The 26598-nt window shown below is 27.2% G+C and overlaps 2 protein-coding genes across 2 annotated transcripts in view; one reads left to right on the forward strand and one right to left on the reverse strand.

Moving 5' to 3' along the window:
* The first annotated feature begins 1999 nt into the window (after positions 1-1999).
* On the forward strand, positions 2000-19740 carry LOC113556851 (facilitated trehalose transporter Tret1-like). Its single transcript, XM_026962040.1, has 8 exons — positions 2000-2433; positions 11033-11105; positions 12324-12459; positions 13737-14122; positions 16364-16571; positions 16652-16851; positions 18954-19222; positions 19291-19740. The coding sequence occupies exons 1-8, from the start codon at positions 2396-2398 to the stop codon at positions 19520-19522; spliced, it is 1542 nt and encodes a 513-aa protein (XP_026817841.1). The 5' UTR covers positions 2000-2395; the 3' UTR covers positions 19523-19740.
* Positions 19741-21172: 1432 nt separating this feature from the next.
* LOC113557486 (cadherin-89D) overlaps positions 21173-26598 on the reverse strand; it is a 45310-nt gene continuing 39884 nt past the window's right edge. Inside the window, exons 12-23 of the mRNA XM_026963033.2 lie at positions 26397-26571; positions 25836-26296; positions 24643-25219; positions 23715-24530; positions 23487-23632; positions 23277-23413; positions 22977-23195; positions 22742-22896; positions 22288-22356; positions 21976-22188; positions 21506-21874; positions 21173-21396 (exon numbers count right to left, since the gene is read on the reverse strand). Of these exons, the coding sequence (XP_026818834.1) occupies positions 21237-21396; positions 21506-21874; positions 21976-22188; positions 22288-22356; positions 22742-22896; positions 22977-23195; positions 23277-23413; positions 23487-23632; positions 23715-24530; positions 24643-25219; positions 25836-26296; positions 26397-26571 (3497 nt within the window). The 3' untranslated portion in view covers positions 21173-21236. The remainder of the gene's footprint in view (positions 21397-21505; positions 21875-21975; positions 22189-22287; positions 22357-22741; positions 22897-22976; positions 23196-23276; positions 23414-23486; positions 23633-23714; positions 24531-24642; positions 25220-25835; positions 26297-26396; positions 26572-26598) is intronic.

Consider the following 26598-nt stretch of genomic DNA (forward strand, 5'->3'; position numbering starts at 1 on the left):
TTCGTTTTATAATAATTAACCCATGTTGTTTATACAAGACCACTCAATTGGGCGGGTAACCCATCATAATCGCTTAAATCTATTTGTGCTGACCTAACCTTATGTAGAATAGCCTTGTAAAAATACGTTTTAGATTTATTTATTAATCTATTTATATTATTTGTATCCTAATAATATTCTTAGAGGAATATTATTTATCGTTTGTTAGAATACAATACTCAAATAGTATTATTCTTAAAAATGTGTTCATCAAATTTTATCTAAAAAAAAACTTCTGCTAAATAAACGTAAGGCATACAATTATGTTTACAGTTATACATTATTATAAATTCAATTTTGGTGTTGAACTTTGAAAATATTACTTTAATTCGTGTAAATTACCGATACAACAGATGATACAAAATTATAATTTGGTTTTATAATGTTAGATGTAAACATAGTGAAAAGAAGAGCACAACATTTTTATTTCTCCGACTGGTTTAGTAACATGTTTAACGATACATTTTAACTGTAACCAATAACTTTCTACAAACGAAAACAATTTTAATTTACAACCAATAAAAATTTTAAACACGTTTTAAACAATTCTATGTTAAAAAAACTATTTATGGAAGTTTACGGGTTGAAAACTTCAGATAATGTTTGCACCACAACCATTAAAACTATTACATAGCATATTCTACTAAGCATTGATTGCGGTGCATGTGTTACTTAAACTAAAATGTAACGAAAATCATTACGCTATACATCGTTTGAGATATTAAGTTCACAAATCAATTCGCCATTAACATTCATGAATAGTTTTTTTCAAAGATTATGATATATATGGGTTATTTTGAACGAGTAATTTATGAACTATTGTATTTTATGTATAGGTATTAAGGACGGACAGTAGTCCACGATAATATATATTAACTGTTAAATGGTCGAGAACTGTGATGATTTATAAATAATACTATTATATTATTATTAGGTATACATCATAATAAATACTAATTATTAATCGCTTAAACAAATGTGTAGGTACTATTTTAGTTAGATTAACGGTATCTAACCTCTTTTATGTCACTTGTGATGTACCTACTTAATTATATTTTGGTTTTGGTTTTGTATATTACTCATTATCCTTATTATTATTTAATTGCCGCTTAGTATACAATTAATACTTTTGACAAAATTCAAAATATGGCTATGTTTTTTTGTTGAGATTTTTTTTTTTAATAATATAACATTTTTAATCCTTATTTATAAAATTTTGTTGCCTTAAAATAAGAATTGGCTATAATTATAATTATAGGCATTATTATTTATCATTTAAATTAATTAATTATCGTTATATTTTAAAAATAATATAATTATTTTTTTTAAAAATATTATTTTAATACTGCACTGAAATTAAATGTTACAAATTTAGAATTATAAATAGGTACATAATAAAAAAATAAAAATAAATAATAATAAATTGTCTTCAGTGTGTATTACGGATAACGATAACTAATTTTGAAATAGTATATAATATTACAAAATGGTCATGTCACTAATACATTTTAAATATTCGTAGTAGTTTTGTTAATCATGCCATTATTTGTCGCAGTTTAGAGTCTATCTGGCAAGCGTATTTTCTGAAATCAAAATACAATGATATCAAACAAATGTGTACACGACATTCCGTAATATAATAATACTGTACATTGTAGCGATCATTGTGGGTTGCGTAATATTAATTTATAACTGTTAGCTACAAGTAGCCTTAGTGTCGATATCGCGATCTATGATTCTTGTTCGGTTGTCACGACATTTTCGCATGCTTTTTAAAACAAAAGACTCGATCGTGATTTTTTTTTTCGTCAAACTTTACGGTCAAATGTGGGGAGAAAAACGTTTTATGAAGGATTTTTCCCCTCTCAAATTCTACACAAATCCTGCCTGGGAGAGGAAAGATAAAAACATATGGACGCCCTAGCTGCAGTAGGTGTGTTGCATTGCAATAACGATAAAGTACATATTACTTAACATAATATTATACTGGCCGCGAAACGTGTTACACAAGATCTTCGGGAAAGAATCCCGACAATAGACGTACTGTATTACCATTTACCTACCGCGAATAGTTATATATTTTATTTTTCTATTAAATAATCTTATACTCTCCAGTTTCACGACGCGGCTTATGCACCGCGGAAACAACGGTTTCATATAAGTTTTGACGATGCAAGTTTATTATAATTTCGACTATTTGGTATAATATTATCATTTTTGTTGAAATAACGCAGTTTCCACTATTTTTACATCGCAGTAAATTCCGCACACTATTTTATTAACTATTATTAATAATAATATAACAATATACTAAGTTTCGGGAATATAATCTGAGCACGTGTGTGATCCGCCGAAAATGGACAACGCCGTTGCCACCGCTGCCATAAACGAACCGTAAGTCTAAAAGCATCATATACTACGTGTGTAATAAATTATAATATATTTATTAGGTAAAATATTGATAACTGATAAATATTTGATTATTATGATAAAATATAATTATTATCGTTTATTACTGATAAAATAATAATTATTATTAAATGTTTTTCAACAGTCACTATAATTCTACTTGAATCGAAAAGATGTGCTTTGTTTGTTGTAGTTCTTACACCCAGGTACAATTCAAACCCAAATTTTCATCAATTAGCTGCGGTACACTGTTTTATTTTAACGCTTAGACCGACAATTTGTGAACAATAACTAGGTATAAACCTATTGGCTATTGCATTTTAAGTATATTGTGTATTGGTATAATTCCATTAGCTACAGACTTGTGGGTGTTTTTTTTTTTTAACGTGGTAGCAACTAGCAATACTAAAAATGTTTAACCAAATTACCTAATATAAATTTTTATTTGCAAAAATGTAGCTCAAAAAATATTCATATAAAAAAATGTAATATTTTAGACTAACAGTTTAATCATTCATATTTTGAATACTTTAAAAAAATATAATTTAAGATTTATTTTCGTTTTAATTTATTTTTTAATAACTATTAGCAATTTCTACGATTAAAAAAAAAAATGGAACGCATAAAATGAATTTCACTTGCCTGTGGTAAAAAGGAAAACTTAAAATTAAATTAGTTTAAAATATGCCTATGTGAGAACCATCTAGTTTGAGTAGGTATGATCATTGAATCATCCGGTGGCGTTTCTGTCGATCGAAATTGCCACTGATAATTTATTTACACAACAACTTGACGTTTGATAAATTAATAGTTCATAAACGGAAGCACTTTACTAAATAAAGCTCCACAACCCGTGTAGGTCTATAATAGGTATACTATATATTATACAAAACGATATTCACGTCCACTAGTGGTGTACATACGTCCGGCTATGTATTATAATATAGTGGTATTGAATTATTATTGAATGGTTTTATGTTTAATCGCGTCGATCTTGTTTTTATATTTTAAGTACTTTCCTAAAATGTATTTAGTTTATAATATTACACGATGATAATTTAGCATATGTTTAAAATAATATAGTAATATAAATAAACATATATATATATATATATATATATTTTCTATACAGCAGTAGTGCACTGTAACATATTGTGAAGAAGTAGTTTTTAACCATATTGTTATATTATGCATATTTTGTTATAAAAAAATCAGATTTTTAAGCAATAGTTATATTGATAAATTAAAAGGTAATTTCAACCATCTTTTCTAAATCATTTGAAGAAGAAAAATATAGCATAGTATTTTTATGATCGTAACATACTACTAACTATTACCTATATAAGACACTTTTTTACTACTATCTAAACAAAAGAGTAAAGTTAGAAATATTGATAATCATAAGTATTATTTAAACTTTGTTTCTTATTATAAGGCTAGGATTTCTATACATTATGATATTTTTTCCTTAAATTAAAATACATTGATTATCAGTTACGATTTGGATCATACTCAATTTAATTGAATACATTTATACTTACACACGTTTATTAATATATATGTTTAGAGTTTTGGAATATTGAATATAAAAAACTAATGTAAAATCATATTTTTTTCATTAAATGAAAATTAGTAATTATTGTTTATTTATCATAAATATACTATTTTTAAAGTGAGACGTTCAGTTATATCTAATAAAACATAATATTTTATCTTAATAAGTTTGTAGACTGAGGACTGTGGTTGTTTATGAGTAAATTTACCATTTTACTAATCGTTAGTAAACGAGTATTTACCGTGTAAATATTAAATTTTATAATTAATGCGTGATATTTATTGTAAAATTTAAATAAATGATTTGAAAGAATTGTTTAAATTTAAAATGATGATGCTTAGTTATGACAATTTTTTAAAGAGAATTTAAATGAAATAAGTATTTAAAACTGGTGATAGAATATTGAATTGCACTATTTAAAAAAAAATTAAAATAATAAAAAAAATACATATTTTTTTATACTTTTGTTGAATATAATTCTAAAAAGTAAAACGTATATTTTTGTATAATTTAAAAAATAAAATGCATATTTTACCATATATTATTGCGTACAGATCTTAGCCCTAGTCACCAATAAAATAATATATTTTATAATGCACATATAAAAAATAAAAATTATATTTTATCATAGCATTACATCATACTGCCTCGCTCAATATATTGCTTAAATATTTTATTTATTTTTTTTACCTACATTGTAAAATACCTGAATTTTAACCAACTAATTTCGGAAAACTTATAATAAAATTTAAATTTGGAATTAAATTTGTACGTTTCAATAATAAATTAACAAGGTAGATTTTTTTTCTTTTATAACTGAACGACAATATACCTAAATGATACGTCAAAAAGTAAAAAGTAATAAGTTTAATACATTTTAGTTTTTACAATGCAACTATTGAAAACAATGGGGTAAGCTTATTAACTTCTGCGTATAAAAATGGTTGAATCACAAATTGTGTATTATTTAAATATGTTTAAGTGATTTAACACGTTGACCGCCACGGGATTTTTTTGTGTTATGTTACTCATAACCGCCATGAGATTCTATTCGAGATCTCACAAAAAATACTATTATTGAATACTGAGATTCTATATGGAATTTCAGTAAAATCAGTTTTTAATGATATCTCGATTAGGGTCTCAATAATCGGTATTTTTCATCGGATTTGAAAAATACAGTTTTGCCACTTTCAGATAACAAGTTTACATTTATTATCATTACTTTTTTTTTTTCATCAATTTTTTTTAAATCGTCAAAAATGTATCTAAGTAAATCTATCAAAAAGCGTCGTGGCAGCAAGGACGACAAATTTTGGTGAGATCCCATTTTGGATCTCATGGTGGTTAACGTGTTTATTTTTAACAAAATGTAATAAAAAATAATACTTAATCTTTGATAAATTTTGAGACAAGGCAATCTAGATAATATTTTAGATGTATACATTACCATACTACCTCATATGTAGTTAATATTAATTATCCTTACAAAATCGTAGAACGGCACATATAGCTAAGTCATACAATTTTATATAATGGATAATAAAATAAACAATTTTGTTTCGGATTTGATTAAAAATATAATAACTTCCATTGCTATAGGAAATGTTTTGTAGAATTTTTATTAAGGGGAGATGTCTTTCATGAAAGTATAAAGAATAGGTGAGCACTAGGTAAGTCACAATTTTGGAGAAAAAAAAACGTGAAATAAAAATGGAACGTAGAAAAAATCAATAAACCAAAAATGTGAAATGGAACGAACGATAAAATGTGTGCCAATATTATTTTCCTCTGTATCAGCATTTACTACCATAATGTATTAAATAAAAGAATAAAATAAATAATATAAGAAATCAATGAAGTGGTAATTTCGTATGGATACGGATATCATTTTTAATATTATATAGTAATGAAAGTAAAAAATATTTCATATCGTTGGAAATAGTTCCCAGTGTTCCCATATTTCAATGCATTAGCGTGAAACAAGAGTGCTTTGGGCTGAACCCAAACCTCTAAACAGTCTAAACTAAACTGTATTTTATTTAAAAACTATTGTCTCGTTCATTTTATTCTCGTATAGAAGTGAACTAAATTTTGAATTGATCTATAAATATAATATTATGCTTATAATAATAGATTTTCATCAGAAAGAGAAAACAAATTAATATTATGCTGACAATCTATATTAGTTGTTTATGACATTATTATAATTTTAAATTTTATAATAAATTGACGTAACTTTCAGTTATTGTTTACATTCTACGTACCTATATTTAACTTATGAAATCACGGTTGAGGCATTAATATGTGTCACTGCCACATAACGAAAAACTCATTAATTGCAGCATAATATTGATTAAATAAGTTATTAATTATCCGTTAATTGTCATTACTTAACCTAATCCGTTCACTGTAACTATTATTATCATTATAATATGTATTCTTGTAATACGTAAAAAATATTACAATAATCGGTAATACGAATCTGACGATTCCATTCGAAATTAGCGAGAAAATGACGATGATTATTATGTGCAAAAAAAAGTCAAACAGAGATGGGTTAGGGTATATTCTGTTTGAATAACACATTGTATTTGTGTTTATTATCTTTTTTTCGTTCAACAAATATTTAGTTACTCGGATAAGTGAAAATAAAATATATAATACCTACATATATTTCCAATATTTTTGTGCTCTGTTTGTTACGTACACTTACCACACGTTCAGTTTATTCCTTATTATATTTATTTTTACTTTAATACTATATTATTACAAGAAGTGAACAATACATTATTATATAGAGGGTGGTTCACCAAACATGCTAATTACTCATACACATTACATATATTTTTCTTTAATAAAGTACTGGTTTTTGGATTTTATAAATATACTTAAAATGTATATTTTTGATTTCTTAATGTGTTTTGTACTACTTAAGACATATTTTCGCATGGTGTAATAAGCTTTTATTTTTAATGAGAATCCTTATTAAAAAAATATCCCCTTCTTTCTTTTTACGGCAAATTATTTATAATATAATTTTTTTTGAATTTTAATGAAACAATTTCAAAATTTCATCGAGTAATTTTTTAATTATTAAACTACGTTAACTAAGAAATAAGGATAATATTTGGACCTCAAATGGATTTTACAAAAATATAAAACATTATATAATATCGGATCCAGTATTTATTATACTAGGTTCACTTAGAAAAAATTATAAATGTTGATTGATTAATATTAATTATTAATATTTTCAAATCACCGTATCTCCATATCTATTTTACACATACCTAGTTAAATAACTCATAAACAACTTATTCAAGTTTTATTTTTACGTGTCTAAATTTTTAGAAAAATTATCTGCGAAATAATTTACAGTAGAAATGGAAGGTTCTCGTTTGTAAAGCAGAACTTTTTATATGCACAGGAAATCCCTCGAGTAGTATGAAAATAAGTCAATTAGTACCAGTCATTTAGATAATTTCCTTTTTGTCACAGCTATTAATTAATAATTATTATATATTACTGGTAAATTATAAAATAATCGTGCATGGTTAGTGGTAAAAACCAATCAACGTTTAAACATTTGTGTTTAACAACGAATTATTAACTTTCATCTGTTATTATTTTTCCATAATCATTATCAATACAATAATTCGATACTAAATACAATAACAGCCTTGTATTAATATATTGTATTATTTATGGATGACTACGATGTGTAAAAGGACACAGATACTATATGTCACTAAAAATAGTTGTTACTATTTTATCACGTTTTTAGATATTATGTTTATTTTAATATACTCATAGAAGACTCGTGGATCTTCTTTTTTATTTTTTACAGTAGAAATTAAAAAAAAAAAGTGATATTCAGAAATAGCCGTAGATATAGGCATAGTACTCGGCGAATTAAATTCCCTATATCATTGAATAAGAATTCCAGACAAAAAAAAAAAAAAAAAACAATTATAACGTATAACTTTAAGCCACGCCACCTGAATTCGAAACGATAGCTTAAAAACAATGTAGTGAACGATAAGTTCAGCTTTATATTATTATGATATGGCTACGCGGCGGGAATCATCTATTATAGTCACTAACGACGCTAATTGGCGTAGGTATATATAGCCGGTAGTCTGCGTATTTTTTCGTGACCAGTTTGTAAAAGTAAGTTTACTGATTGTGACCTAATTGTCTTTTGTTGTTTTACATAATTATTACATTACAATATTCTCTCAGAATCGTCTTGCAGAATCTGAACTGATATTTTTTTGAATGTTGATTTCATAGCAAATCCGATCTTAATTAAATTCGATAAACGATAATCCGATACCGTGTGGACACAATATGTAAATAGACATTTTTACAGATATTGAATTTTCTAAAGACATAAATTTAATGGTCAATTAGTCTACGTAATATAATTATTTTTTTACATACATTTTAGTTTCTTAATTTTTAATCAATTGAATATGGTAATACGCCCAATAAAATTTCTTTTAATTTTTTTTGAAGCTCTTTAATGAATTAACTATAAAAGATGAAGTTCTGAAAATCTTCACTGCATTACTCTTAGCCAACATGAATCTAATAAGACCCCAAACAACAAAATCCGCTCTCCAGTTTTGGAAATATATCTCACTAAATGAAAATGAAAATAAAATACAATATGCATACATATTGCATATGATTAATAAATTTCTAAAAATTGAAAATCAAGAAAGTTTACACGGCGATCTCTAACTTGGCAAGCGTTTTTTTTTTCTGCACTGCGACGAAACCCGACTGTAGTTGATCACTATAATTTTACTTATTTAGATGCTTGCACTACAATAATAATAATAATTAATATATGAAAAAAAAGTTTTTAAAATTATTAAGTTACCTTCCAACCTAATACCGTAATAATGGCGTTAAGTTACTGATTGTATATACTGTGTTAAGTGTATTGTATATACGCCACCATTGTAAATCAATAACTATAAAATTAATTGGACACATTTTAACGTCTTGATTTCGTCATCAAACTATTTAATATTATGGCGTTACATGTGTTTTAGCAGAAACTTTTAACTAACGAAAAAATGATGTACCATATAGTACGATTATTTATAAAATATTTATGAAAATCCAATAAAAAAAAAAAATTGAAAAATCCATAGGAACAGCATCTGATTTCGATCAAGTTCAAAGCGTAAATAAACTCCCTACAAGGATGGGTACCAATAACCTAAGGGCTAAGACTACGCAAGCAGATCACTATAAATATCCATGAACCGTATAATATTTATGTGTAGTATGTAGTATATAATCATACGCGATTCGAAGGTTATATATATATATATATATATATATATATAATCTATAATCTTATATATAATTATATAAATACACAGATTTTTTAACAAGTATAGATTTATTTGGAAATTTATAAGATATATGTTAAATCTTATTTTCATATTATTTTAGTCAATCACTGATCGTTTTCTAATTAGTGTGATTTATGGGGAGGGGGTAGACAATTGCAGTTCTCCGGAGTCACTCAATAATTCAACTTCGTCCTGTAAATTATTGAAAAAAATTTAATTGATATAAGAATAAAAATAAATACAGTAAATATAGGTGGTTTATGTATACAATAATATTACTTACAGTGTAATTTTTAAATATTTTAATAGTATGATACATTTTTATGCATAATATATATGATAATTTTATAAAATAAATAAATCGAACTATTTTACTTTTTTTTATTGATGAAAATTAAATCATAATTATTGGAATACATTTTTTTCTGTTATTATAGATTTAATGTGAAGCCTACATTTTTAAAAATTAAAATCAATTTTTAAATATTCTTATTGTAGTTTACCTCATAATTTTCCGTAGTAAAAAAAAAAAATAATTTGTCTGCTTACAAGTTTTAATAAATATTAAATTGATTGCGTTTATAATATTCATATGAAAACATTTTTTAATTAGTTTAAGGTAGTTTTAAACAATTAATTAAAACCAATCTAAATCTAAAAAACTATATTTTTTATCCTTTTTTTGTTCAGAATTTAAAACGAATCAATATTAAGTTTTATACACAAAACACATAAATACGTATGAAAAATTAAATTATATTTACATTAAAATAAGTGTTACATCTCTGAATCTCTGACAAATAAATAAAATAAAAAAAACAACAATTTATACAATTTTTTTTTTTTTTTTGGATGCTATACTTTTCATGATTAATTAATGTTTGGAATAAAAATACTTTATACTAAACTTATCAAATAAAAAATAAATTGTTAGGGCGTGGTATAGTGTAGTGTTAAGCTGCATTCCCTGAATGGGTATGACAACCCAAGTTTTTAGTGAATGTATGAAAACGCTGTGTCTCCACCTATGTTCCAGAAACCTGCTGTACCGTAGGAAAAAAACTATCGTGCAGTTACTAATAAAATGAGCAAAGTCACTGAAACTTAATAAAAATAATTTAAATTGTTTTAAATTAAAAATAAAATAAAACATTTTAATTTTCAAAAATCTTGAATTGTATTAACTGTATTGAGATCATGTGAATATTGTCGAACAACAGTATATTATCCTTGACTATCACAAATACAAGCATACAAACCACAGTTTTATATCTATAATATAAATATAAATTCAAATCAATTGTAATAAAGAATAAAAAATGTGATTCGTAGGAAAAAAAATACACGATAATACTATGTAAAGTTGAGTTCATTAGATGTCCTTCATAAGGTGCAAGAAAAAGGAATGTACAAAATTATTTATTATAGCCGTTTCACAACAATTATCAATTCATATAGGTTCGACAGTTTTCACGTTACAAGGTTATACCTAAAGGACTAATCCCAACATGATACTATGAGAATTTATATTTTATATTTTTGAAATGTAGTCGTAGCTCGCATAAATTTACAAAATTATTGCGACAATATCGGAGAATAAAAATCAATTATTAATTTAAAATATAACCTTCATAATATAATATTTTGTTTACAGAGAACCTGGATCACTGCTAATCGTATCAGATTGTACGAGTAGCCGGCATAAATATAAACGAACATTATCACAGGTATAATTAACTTTAGATAATTAAATATATTAATGACTACTACTCAGTACAAGTGACAACAATAATGAAATATTAGCCTACTATTTTCGACAGTTGTTTAATTTGTATTTTAATCGGTATAGATATTACTAATTTTAATGATAATAATTATATAGCTAAATTAATAATTATAATAACATAGTCGTATAGGTAATTGCTTTATAGTTTGTACCGATAATACATATATTAAATATAGTGATTCGCCAAGCATGGAGTGACCCGTCAATTTTTTATTTAATAATGCATTGATTCAAATTCCGGTTTTTTGAATTTTAAAGTATAATTGATAGGACCATATTTTCATATAAATGGTTTCTTTTATTAAATACATTAACACGAACATCTAAACCGTTTTTTGCAGCGGTTCATACTTATTTATTTAAAATGAGAACTACTCTTTATTATTGTAAATCGTTAAGGAGATTATGTTTTTAAAAACGATAATATATATAAACCAACATTTTGGCAAGTACTGAGTAGTAGTGAATAAACTTTAAATACTAAGAATAATATTTTATGATCAACAAGTTCAAAAGATTAAATATAAACAATAACTTATATAAATTATTACAATTTTTAATTTTATAATTATCGAAGTTCAATAATCAATAAGTATTAGACTAAATACTAAATACCTAATATATTTTTTGTTCTTTGTAAAATTAAAATAACAACTATTATTCTTAGAGTAGTTCTTTAGACTAGTATATATATAGTTTAAAAATGTACACTGGACTTTTCATCAAATTTTAATTCAAATACAGCTAAATTTGCAAAGCAAAATATTTAAATTAACAATTAATAATTAGGACACTGCGTTACATATAGACGCGGCCCAAAATATAATGTTTTATTACAGTTAATAAAATAATCTGCATAAACTCTTCGGTTTGATCTCATTAGTACATAAATGTATGTAACGTATAAGTCTTGTAATACTTGGAGATAATTGTACGCCTAATAATACATTTATTATTACGTTTAAATATTTAACATTATCGTAATATGGTACTGTAATTAAACGATTCATTTTTGTATGAATTACAGAAAGTAAGAGAAAATTATATAATATAGCGACATTGTATCATGTTTAAAATCACCATATTATTATTATATTAACGCACAATAATATGTATTATCTTTTGGAATATGACATTATAATACTAACGGTGTACATAGGTATGTGCGTTGGTCGCTCAGAGCTTATTGATGCTGGATTTAGGAATGATGATAGTCGTTCCTACAATTGTCATCGGTGCACTCCATAACGCAAAAGAGGACTTATCACTGGACGATGATCAATCCTCGTGGATTGGTAAATTTATAATTACATTTAATTAAATTAATATTTATACTGTTTTTTTTTTTTTTTTAATTTTGGGTGACCTACAGAAAATATTAATAAAATACGCAACATCATAAAATTAATTTTAGTAAATTAATATATTTTTTTAAATGTATACCATATTTAACCAGATAAAAATCACAATACGTATCCTGAATTTTTTTATGGGTTTAGACCAAAATATAACGTAAATAAAAATAGAAAATTTTAAAATAAGCGATCGTGCATAATAGCGAAACTTATATATAAATTATATATATTCTTAAATATTTCACTTTAAAATTTTAATTTCACATTTTTAAATTTCAAAATTTCAAAATATGTGGTTTTTTACCTGCTATTTATATTTTGGCGCAATCAACATATACTCGCTGACCCGATACGGATATTTTGGTCGGATACCCTTTTTATGACTAAAAACATTTTAATTTCAAAATCACTTTAATAATTCATAGTAAATGTTTTATTTAATAAGTACATATATTGTTTATACATTAAAATGTATTTAAAATTATTCTATGTTCATTTTAATAGGTACATTTCAAACAAATTAAATAAATGTAGATATTGTGTATCTATATTACATAGATAAATAAATAATATTTAGTTTATTCCCACTTAAATTCTAGTTGTAATATTATAAAAAAAATTATTTAAAAATCAAGAATACTAAAACTTATACTCTAGTGTAATTGCTAAATTAACAATATCCACGTTGAATAATATTATTTAGTTTTATGTGTACTTAAGTTGAATAAAAATATTTAAAATGTGTATTGTGCAAGTCATATTATATTTTACACTTTATATAAGTGAATAGGGTTTATCCCAGTTGGGTTCGAAAATAATTACAATTCTAATAACTGTATACGCATTGGGTCTGAGTAAATATAATATTTAATGAGAATTTATATATTAATAAATTGTATTGGTTGTTATAACAGTTTAACAATAACATTTATTTTTGGTTAAAAATAGTATATCAAAAATAAACTTTGAATAACTATCAGTTATCATGAAATTTTTTTATTGTTTTTTTGGTTTCTTGAGCGTATCTACAAACGATATTTACTGTATATTATAATAATATAAAAATACTAACGCCACACGCGTTGAAAATCGGACACGCGATGAATTCGCAACAACTCAATATAAATTTAATCATAACTTTATCGTATTATATTAACATTATTAACCACAATATTAATTTTAACGTTCATAAAACAATATCCGGGACTCTGCTACAGGTAGCATTATGTTGCTTTGCCAACCGTTGGGCTGCTTGCTGTCAGGCTTCGTGCAAGGCATGCTCGGCCGGAAGCTCGCCATGCTACTGGTCAACATACCTCACATATCCGCCTGGTACCTAATATACGCGGCAGATTCCCCGTGGATGCTGTACACCGCCTCAGTTGCTATGGGCATAGGAATTGGATTCCTGGAGGCACCAACGATGGCGTACATCGGCGAGATCAGCGAACCGGACATCCGGGGCACGTTGTCCACGTTCGCCAGTACCTTCGTCGTCCTGGGACACCTGCTAGAGTTTATACTCGGGTATTTATTCTCGTGGAGGGAAGCAATGCTCATCAGCTGTCTGGTGCCTGTGACTGCTTCCGTCGCTACATTTCTGGTACGACAGTCAATTATTTTATTTTTGTTTTTAGGATAAGGTTTGATAAAAAATACTTCAACTAATAGGAAATACATGTATCAAAAATGTACTTAACAAATATATTATTTCAAGTTTTAGGTTAGTTATTAGTTTCTAACACGATGTACCTATCATATTTTATTGGGATTTTTGATTATCAATAACGTTTAATGTATAATATAAATATAAAAATAGGTCAAGTATAAGATGGAAATGACAATTATTATAGAACATTTTTTTTCAAATTATTCTCCCAAAAAATAAATTTTTTTAGCTGTAACAATATTCTTATGCGATATAGATTATACGTGCATTTTAAAAACCGTTTTTTGTTGAAAGAAATACTGTTAATACTAATAGTAATGTATTATTCGCTATTTATGTTAAATTATGGTAATTATAATTTTGGAATACAGTTCTAGATTATCTCTAAAGTTGACATTGTATTTGAAGCTATCATGTACTCGTGTTATTTATTATAATATATTAATTATAGTTATGATAAAATAAGCCATCGTAATTTCGATATCTATATTATTAAACAAAAGTACAATGTACAAATCTACGAAACATGTAATCACTGACAGTTTAATTATTTGTCTGATTCCAAAATCACGACAGTATTAATTATAATTGACTGTCTACTTTATATACTATGACATAGATATTCGTAATAGATAATAATATGCATTGTTCATTTCATTACGATAATTGTTGTATATCTTTTCCATCAAAATCAATAAAGTGTATGTTCCTGCTTAGTAATTAACTCAATGTTAGTTTTGCCCAAATATTTTTGCTGAGTATACGAATAATAATTTCTCACATTTTGCTGCATAGTGTTTGTGAAAATTAGAACCATAATAATATCACGTTTCATAATTTTCTTGGCCTCATCAAACATTAATACTAAAAACTCCCGTAATTGATAAAACTAATTTTGAATGAAAAAAATAATAATACCGACCTCATATTTTTCATAAAATAAAATCATTAATGCTGGTTAATGGTTTTCACTTTAGTGTAGCTACTGTATCAATTTATAAGTAAATATGTGTACCTATAGTTTATAGTAATTATTATGATCAACGTATTAACTTGTATCGCATCATTTTAATGATTTTCACATGGACGTCTCTAATATTATTTCATCTCCATTGTTAATAATAAAATGTATTATAATTCAACCAGTCTTATACTATTATTTGATAATATTCTTATTCCATTAATAGGTAGGTTCGTGTTAAAACTAATATAGGTTTAAATACTTTGTTTATACTGTTATGTACATCATTGGAGTAAATTAATTATTCCAATATTTCTTTTTAATAGAATTTTAAACTTAAGTGTTGTAATATTATTTTAAATGTATAATGGTTTTTATTTTATAATTACAATATATTTTATATTTATTAATTTATTTATGTATGTTTTGTATCGTAGACAGTAGTTAACATTAATCACAGATAGAAATGTAATTTAAATTATTCACAATATAAATAATGTAAAGCGTTAATAGTCGTGACTTACTGAGGGTATAAGTTAGTCACATTTAATTTATGTCATGTCCCTACATACAATCACCGTTTACTATTACGGTAGCTTATAATATATTTCCATTATTTTAGAAATATTTTGATCCTTAGTGAGTAAGGTAAATCACATATTATTACTACCCACTATTCATTAGTCCATATCTTGTTTAATGAATTAATGAATAACAATTATAATAAATATTTGTATTTTGAATAATATACATTAATTGTTTCATGTACACATTTCAATGGTGGATGTAGTCCACGAATGCTGATACGACTCTTTAATTTATTTCGTTCTGGGGCCCACTTTAATTAAAGCTAAAAGGCTTTATAAAGGCAGATATAAGTTTTACATGAAACTCCTCTAATATTTTTAGCAAATTACTGTCTTACAATCTTCAATCCGCCACTATATATGCGCGATATTCATAAAAATGTACTTATTGTTAATCTATTGATAATGATTATTAGCTTCACGGATTGATAATTCGTAATATTATGTTTTTGTACATTAAATAAATTACTATAACAAATTATTTACGAAATCGAAATTATTTAATGTCTATATGTTTGAGTCATAAAAATAGCATCTAATATTTATTGTTATAGTTATTTGTCAAATAATTTTAGGCTAATTATTTATATTCCGGTTCTAAACAATAATGAAATCATTAACACACAGATCCCAGAATCCCCAGTTTGGTTATTGATGAAGGGAAGGAGAGACGAGGCATTGTCGTCGCTGAGATGGCTCCGAGGGTGGTGTTCCGCCGAAGAAGTGAGCGAAGAATTTCATGAACTTGAACTGTACTGTCAAGAGTCCAAAAATGAGTTCAAAAGTCTTATGGAAGCCAAAATCAGAAAATCGTCCGGATACATCGGAGTACCAGGTTTGACGATACGAGTCTGAAAATAACACTAAAATGATTCGTTAATCGTTACATATATATATTTTTTTTGTTTTTTACAGATAGCGAATTCGTTACACAGAAAAAACCCAGCGTCGTTGACATGATTAGGGACTTTCTGCGTCCCGGAATCTTAATACCACTACGGCTGGTCGTGGCCTACTTCTTCTTTTACCACGCCGCATCGCTGACGGCCATGCGACCGTACATGATCGAAGTTTTCACCCGACTGGATGTGCCTTTGACGCCAAATAAACTCACCGTAAGAACGCTATTTTTTTTAAATATAAATCGTATATATTAGAAGGCTTGTACACATTAATCTATTATACTATAATATTTGATTGACTACAGACGATAATATGGTGTTTTTACGGGGGATCCATTTAAAAACGCGAAACTATAGCTGCGACGGGCATACTAGCGAAATAATCAAAATACCTAACGAAAACAAAATAAGCAAATGTAGGTAATAGTGATTATAAAACATATCGAATATTTTATTTTATTTTTGTTTAAATTATATGCATTTATATATTATTTTTTTAAGTTCAAAGTATATAATACAATAATGAATATAACAAAAATTGATATATAAATCAAAAATAAAAGTTAATATTTTCACTAACAAATTAAAATCATATGTGATACCTTTTAAAAAGGTTCATTATGTTATTCTCGTTAAATGAATTTACCATAGCCTCTAATTTTTTTTTGCCATGTCTTTATATTTATTTTTTTCTTATTATTAGAATATTCTGCAAGAGTGAACTAGAACGTTAGATGGTGTAAAACTACAATATAAAACTAAAATTAGATTTAAAAAATATAATAATTAATTTGCCAGGCCTAATAATGTAATAAACGTTCTGTGATATCCTTCAATGTAAATGTTGTTATTTGTACTCGACAATCTTTCTTTTGCTGAATTATAAAAATTTCAACGTTTCAAGGGAAATTTTGGTGTTCTATGAGTCATTTTTTCCGGCGAACAAGTCGCCCAATCTAATTATAATAATTATAATATAATTACACACATGAAAAATACACTTATTTAATATTACGTAAAATAGGTCATACACATTGAGACATAACGTTGAACATATTATTATTACTAACTAAACCGATTTTATAAGATATTGGAATAAAATACGTATGTATCAAATTATCAAGAAATCGGTTGTCAAATCCAAATGCATCATAATATTGTTCTGAATTTTTATTTCCATAATAATTCGGATTTGTTTTAATCATAAATTAGCGTAAAAATAAAATATTCAAAAAGTGAGTCTTATAAACCAATATATAACCAAATTAATCTTTTAGGCAAAGTGGGAAAAAAACTAATAACAATTTTAAAATTATTAGTTTTTTTTTACTATTTTGCTTTAGCTATTACATATTAGATATTATATGATATTATTGAATAAAAAAAATTATAATATTATTATATTGTTAATTAAATACATATATAGTGGTGGAATCAAGAGGGGGCTGAAATCCCATCTCATCCCCTCTTTGCAGTTATATTAATTGTATCAAATCCTAAATATTGTATTCGCAAAATTATTTTAAATGATATATAATAATATGAAAAATTTCCACCACTGTGCGTATACAATATACATACGTCGTATATACGAGTATATTACGTAACTTACATATATTTTAAATTGTTATTAATTTTTACTTATTACAAATAAAATCAGATAATATTTAATATTTTAATTTTTGTATATATATACAACAATTTATAATATTTATTATTTACTAAGAAAAGTATTAAAATAAATTTTGATTTTAGTTTGTTTTTTTTATTAGTTTTAACTTTTAACAATTCCGAAGATATATTGCTCGCACTCGTTTTGTAATATATCAAAATAAAATATGAATTGAAACCACTACAGCAAAAATAACTTTTAAAAAATAATTTATTTCAATATGATACCGAAAATGTCTTTATATTTTATTTTGTATTACGATATTCGAGTCTTATAATCAATTTTTTTTAATGTATTTGTTTACATCCGGGCCGTTCCAGACGATTTTGAGTCGAACAATCCATTGAATCTTATATCCGTGAGTCATATAAGTGATGTTTATTGTATATTCAAATGTTCATATTACATTAATATATATATATATTTTAAATAATATTAATATAAATAATGTTAGCTATTATTGTATGCTTACTCGGGTGTATACAGAATAATAGTTAAATATATATATATATATACGTATTTTTGAAAAATTTTATCATATCACCGATAATATAAGCGTATTGTTGAGCATTGGCCATTGTAATTTATGTGTGTATTATTTATTATACACGTGTTAATTATTTATGAATTATTATCATTTCAGGTCATATCGGCGGTGTTACAGCTCATTGGAGCAATAACATGTATTTGTCTGGTGCGGCTGGTCGGAAAAAAAACTTTGTCGTTGGTCTCAATGTCGGGTTGCGCGCTGTGCTGTCTGTCGTTGAGCGCTTACACATACGCCATAACACAACTCCAGTGGTCAACAGCGCCGACGATACCACTAATATTGTTTTGCACGCTGTACTTTACCATCAACTTGGGCATCAGTTCCATACCATGGTTGCTGATCAGCGAAGTATTTCCAACCAGGTGATTTTTTTTTAACTTAAATTTTTGTGAGAAGTCGTTAAAAATTTGTTTAATTATACACTTTGCAGAGGACGAGAAGTGGCTGGCTCGTTGTGCGCAGCGATTTTTTATATCAACGCGTTCCTAGTATCGAAGACCTGGTTAAATCTTCAAAACTTGGTGGAACTATATGGATGCTTTTTTTTGTACGGAATACTAGCCGTTGTTGGAATTGTTCACGTTATAATTTATTTGCCGGAGACTGAAGGCAAAACGCTATCCGAAATTGAAAAGGATTTTGCAAGAAAAAACGCCAGATAAATTAAAATAACAAAAATAACGGAGATGATAAAATAACATATCATTGCGTGTAGACACGTATACACACTACAATGAGTTCCGGTCGGTTACAAGTGTTCAAATGTTCTGCAAATATAATTTTAACCTCCTCACCGATATAAATAAAATAATATGATGTATATTACCACTAATGATAAATTTAGTTTATAAAATATAGCATATTATGTACATAATATTATTGTTTATAAGAATAATATTACATAGTTGACAAGTGACAATATATTTATAAAATACTATAACGTTATAAATTTAAATTAAGTGTATTATATAATAACAAATGATATTTCACGATAAATTATTTGTTTTTCCTGTACTTAATAATATATATTCTAACGTGTTTCTTCAATAATCATAATATATTCAAACATATTTAAACCAATATAAATACATTTAAGAAGTATAATAATAAATAATAGTTATTATATTATATTCTACAGTTTAGATTATGTACAAATTATCTATAAAATAATAATACACACGTAAATGTGTATATTATTATAAATAAATTATTTTTTATGTAAGTAGTCGTTAACATAGTATTAAGTTATTGTATTTTATAAAATCAAATTATGGCCTTGATTTGTCTATCTAACGCATCGTCCTATTTGCAGCTTATACATTCTTATTTATAATAATAATTTTTAATTCCACAAAATATAATTGTTTTTTTTTTATTATTATTATTTTTGAATCCTAATATATTTTGTATCAAATTATTGTTCATTGAGTTATAACATAAAAATATACAAAAACAAAATTAACAAAATTGAATCATCTAACCTATTGTCACCAAATCTGAAATCAATACTATTAATAATATTACTATACACGTACTCGTATATTATAATATGTTGTACTATAAATTATAATAGTATTATAAAAAATTTTATTTTACCTACTCAGAAGATCAAATTTATTTTTCTTTCCATGGTGATTACTTACTACTTACTTCCACACTTAGTACATGTATATACTTACTTAATGAATAAATAAATAAATTTTAGGCACGTATTTAATTAAAAAAAAAAAAAAAACTGTTTTATAATTTTATTAAAGACTATATAATATAATATTTTATTTTAAAACATTTTAATTATTTTTAATAATAGTTATGAATTAATTTACGACCTTTTTTTTTATCATATATTGTGCATGAGTTTTGTCACTATAATGGTTACAATTTTCCAGCATCAGCATATTGGACTATTGTAGATTATCTTGGAATCCCATATAATTACCAACATTTTTTTATTTTAAAAATGTAATTAGATGTCCGTAGGCTAAAAAAAATTTATTTTCTAAATGAAAATATATTTTATTACACTTTTAAGTGTTTGTAATTTTATAATAAGTATCGCAAAATAAAAAAATGTTTGGTCTGGCACGCTTTACTTATCACGATGTTACATCAAATTATTTAGTATATTATAATACCGTGAAATATAATTTTTTCATTTACCACGAGAATATCACATATTATCATATTATACCTAATTTATAATATTAAATCGACTATTTTAAAAATGTATTTTATTTACATAATTTTTAAAAATTTAATTTTTAATAACAAATTAAATAATAATAATAATAATAATAATAATAACATGATATAGTCTGTACATAATATAATATATACAATATTTATAAAATAATAATAAAATAATGAGCAGTTTAATCACAGAGCCAACGGACACTTGCAGACCTTAATGTTGGTATTGTTTGTTTGTGTATTATTCGAATCATCCTCATTGCAACACCGGCGATGCCTCTGACAGTTGTTGTTATTATTAGATCTGTCAATTGAACGCAGCGAGTCTTCGAAATTTTCGCTAGATCTGTTCAACATAATCATACTGTGAAATAATCATCTCTGACTACAGCATCATAAAGATGTCACCTTCCCGGTACGATATTAAAATATGATATTAGATTGGCGATACTTACTTCATGACAAAGGATCCAGTTAAACTGGCGGTGCCCGTACTTCCAGTGGCACTACTACACGAACAACAATCGTTTGGCAAATTATCGAGGTGATCATTCCTAGACGCGCACTGGAGCCGCATATGAGTGATTGGCGGTTCAACGGGTATGATCGACCTGGACTGATTGCATCGCAAACCCCTTCGTAAGTTTTTAGGGTTGGTGACAGCCCCTCCGTACAAAAGTGAACCCTCCATGAACGATGTGGGGTTCTGTAGTGATCTGGGTTCGCAGGTTGATAGCCTTGCTAGACTTCCATTACTCAAAGTGAACGGAGACCTCTCGTGGAAACCGAAATTCCCATAGGAAGTAATAGTCTTGTTTTTCTCCCTACGAATTTTATAATAATAGTAGAATAGTCGAGCTCAGCAATGGTAAAATACGCCACTAAAAGTGGTTTTACTTTTTATTTTATACTTATTATTTCGTACCTCTTACGTCCCGTGCACACGCACGTTACTCCAGTTATGGCCCCCATGAATATAATAAATCCGAACAAAACCGTTAACAGTTCAAACGTTGTATACAGACTTAATGAGTTTTCCACCACTACGTCGTTGTGGCTTTTTGGTATACGAGAAAATCCAATGAATTGTAGCGGCTTTAATACGTAATTAATTTCATCTTGGTGATCCAACATTAAACTGGTACAAATAAACACAATTTATTAGTAGTACTAATAAGAGTGTGCCGAGATTATATTAAATCATAAAATCGACAATCACATTATAAAATCTGCTTACTTCATTAATAAATCACTATCTGCCAATGCATTTGTGATAGGATCCACAGCATAAAGTTGAATATCAGTCCTAAAATAGATACATAATATAATTTCGTAAATATTTAAGTACAAAAATTATTTAATAGGTAAATACTTTAAAATATACCTACATAAATATTTAACTAGGTATAAGTTCACAGTTAAAAATCAATACTATTTCGATTAATAGAAAAATACGTATTTATTTCAGAATATATAATATATTTTATACAATTATCTACGTATTATCTATAGTTTGTAGTAAAATTATATTCTATTAAAAGTCAATACCTGCTGGAAATGAACTTTTTCAACGACTTTTAAAAGGAAAAAACTAGTATTATATTATTATTACCTAACTTAAGAAAACATTTGAACGTTTGAATTATTAATTTAACTGATAATTTACTAAATTTATAGTTGGTGAAACTCACATGTTATTTATATTTGAATCTATTCTCCATATTTTAACCATGCATCCAGTGATATTAGTCATTGAACTTGTTATTACATCTGCGTTTTTCTCAACCACTGACGGTTGTTTTCCCATAGCCAATGTTATTATTTTCTGATCGTCCAAAACGTAAACCTTTTACATTGAAATACAAATCAAGGTTAGGTTATTCAAATAGTTTATAATCAATAATTTTATCAAAATATAAAACTAACAAAGACATTTGTAATCGCCGATCTCCCGTTGGGTGCACCGGCATTGTCGGTTGCTCTTATATCAAATCCGAAAACGGTATTATTTAAAAGTTGATTAAATCCGCCGACCGTTCGTATTAGACCCGTGTGTTCGTCGACATTGAAATATCTTTTTTCAACGGGATCTCCGACTATTGTATATCTTATGTCTGAGTTGATATCCAAATCTGGGTCTGTCGCCTAAAGTCATATAATCACGCGTATTCAGACAGGTTAAAAATAATTTTTTCACATAGAATAACGTAAATATACTAAACTTACTTTAACTGTTGCCACCGGAGTTCCGTAACCTGTCAATGGAGATACAGCGGCAATCACTGGTATACTGTCGTTTGTGAAAATAGGAGTGTTATCGTTTTGATCGATTATTCGGAGCACAATTCGAGCTTCGTTAAGAGCTAAACCAATAAAATGCCGTTATTTTTTATTATTGAATTACTACTGCAATTACAGTATAATAAATTATCATACCTATGTCATGTGCGACCGGATATACAGTATAAGTTGATTTTCCTTTCCTCCCTATCACTTCAACACGAACCATTACCGTCAGAGTCGGAGTAGTCTCTCTATCAGGACTTTCAATAAGATAAATATTGCCATTTTTCGAATCAATTCTGTTTAATAAACAAATTAAATTGTATATTTAATATTACATTTAAATAAATAATAATAATTTGACACGCAACGATAACTCACTCAAAGCTCTCGCTGTTTTCCGAGGGAATTATTGAATAACTGACGGACGTTCCGGATCGTCTAAACCGTGATGTCACGTTAAGTTTGAGGATTTCTAATGGCACTATACAGTTTTCTTCCACTTCCACTTCAAAATAACGAAGTTCAAGTAATGGTTCTTCAATTCCAGAGTTTTTGTCAGCGACGCTGACAATTAATAACGCGGCGTTATCTTTTCTAGAAAAACCCGAATCCGATGCGACCACGGTAACATTGTAAATACCCCCTTGCAATGGAATTTTCGATGTAACCACTCCGGTTACGTGATCTATATCGAAAAACGCTGAACCCGGTCCGAATAGACTGTACGAAACTATAGAATTTCCGTCTTCTGGTCCATCTGGATCTTCAGCCACGATTCTCGTAATCATGGTTCCTATCGTACTGGCTTCGGCCAATGTCGCTTCATAAACGGGCACTGTGAGCTCTCCTTCAAATCCTTTAAGTCCAATTTCACCGGCGGACAACTTTCGTACCCGATGATGATTTCGGAACTGTGGCGCATTATCGTTTACGTCTAACAGTTTGACAACGATATCCACTGTCGACGGAGTTCCACCGGACTTTCTTTTACCCGTCAATCGCAGGTCAAATGATTCTCTAGTTTCCCTGTCTAGATCACCAGATACCAATAAACATCCAACGTCAGTCATAACAAACGTGGGGTTCCGGTAACTTTTTTTGGTTAACGAGTATATGACCGAAGTTTCTTCCGTTGTGATGCAACCGATTTCGTGTTGTTTATACGTACCTTCAGGTACCCAAAATTCATATAATCTAAAAAAAAAACAGTAGCATAATGACCATTATGATAACAATATACTATATGATTTATTGCAGAGGAAATTCGATGGATATTTAGTTGACGTACAAAAATATTGAAACTTACTTTTTTTCAAACAATATGTCCTCTTCGACAAATACGATTATCAATATCCAAGTCATCAGACCGCCTTCGTCTTCCGCGGTGACGTTTAATTCTTGTTCGCCGATTTTCAACTGACCCACAACGGATAGCTGACCCGAAATCGGATGAATAGCAAACTCCAGGCCACTTTTTGCTAGTTTATACGTGATTGTTGATCCGGTGGAATCAGCATCTTCGGCATTCACTGCCAGTATTGGCGTACCAGGTTGTATCGTTTCAGGAAGCCATACGACGGCGGTCGTAGTGGCGTTATCCAATCGATGTGGTATCGAATAGTCACCCAGTGTGACTGATATATTCGACTTGGTACTGGCTGCGACTCTTAATTTGTCTTTGGTATAAACGGTCATACGTTTAAAAACGGGAACGTTGTCATTTATATCGGTTACACGTATTGTAAGGTAAGCTTCAGACGATAAATTTCCTCGGTCTGTAGCAACGATCTTAAGATTATAAGTGTCCTTAACTTCTCTATCGATCATAGGTTTCGAAACAATCACGTCTCCAGATTCTTTGTTGATTGTAAAAATGTCACTACCTAAAATTAATATGTATTATAAATGTATGATATAACATTTTTAATATGCATCTTATTTTTATTGATGACTACATAATATATATAAAAAAAAACAAATTAGTAAAAGTGATAAACTTTACTTATATAATTTACTATGTTTATATTATTATATATGATTGATATATTGCGTATAAGCTAATGAAAATTATTTTTTTTATTATTTTGATAACTATATAATATATTATAAATAATTAAAATATTTTACTTTTGAAAACATAACTTTTTCTATATTAAATGATAAAACTTTAATCATTTAATATACAAAAAGTAATATTATGTGTCTTTTATCATAAAAACACATAATATTATGTCAATAAATTTTATTCTATAAATTATTAAACTATATTTTATTTTTCAATTTTAATTTCTGTCTTTGAATAATAACTCTAACATTAACTTGATATTTTGTTAAAAACAAAATTAGTTTGAATTATTCTAAATTACTTATGTTGATATGAATATCATTCTTTTCTAGAACAATTATCATCAAATTATATTTTTAAGCAAGCAACTTATCAGTTTTTAAAAAGCTAAGTTTAAAATTTAATAATTTTTAATTCATTAAAAAAGGATTTACCTTCTCCATTTAATGTCAATGAAAAAATAGCGTTAGGTCCAATGTCTCGATCGATTGTTCTAACAGGTGCATTTAATTCGACGAGTGTACCGACGGCACAATTTTCCAATACTGAACCTTCGTAGTGTGTTTTTTGAAATTCTGGTGCGTTATCGTTTTCGTCATCGACTATAATACGTATCTGGAAAATTGTCGCATGGTGGATACCAGTTTTTGTTTTCCGATCTGCAATAACCGTCAACTTGAAACTTTCTTTGGTTTCTCTATCCAAGCCAGATTTCGTGTATAAAACGCCATCTTCGGATACGGTAAATAACTCTCCGTCATCCGGGTCGGCAACTATAAAATTAGGCTTAGACATGGTTGATGAGTTTGAGAAATCAACATTCCATAATCTTCCAATGGCAACACCCGGTAGGTTCTCACGAACTCGAAACACTAAACTTATTGGATCTACGGTTCTATAAATAATTTAAATTTATTAATTAATACACATAAATGCCTATGCTATAATATAATAATTTATATTTATTTTGGGAATAAAATTAAGCTATACGTTACTTTGTCAAAGTTTGACTAGAATCCGAATAAACTATATGAATAGTAACATTTGTTGAAATAATCAAATTTCGATTATCTGTTGCAACCGCTTCGAATTCATAGTCAGTCCGATCAAAATTTGAAATGACATCAACGACCGATATCGTGCCGGTTTTCTCCTCCACGGCGAATGGCACTGAAATTTTAAGAAGTTGCGTATTAG

This window comes from Rhopalosiphum maidis, chromosome 1, assembly GCF_003676215.2.
Source record: "Rhopalosiphum maidis isolate BTI-1 chromosome 1, ASM367621v3, whole genome shotgun sequence".
NCBI classification, from domain to species: domain Eukaryota; kingdom Metazoa; phylum Arthropoda; class Insecta; order Hemiptera; family Aphididae; genus Rhopalosiphum; species Rhopalosiphum maidis.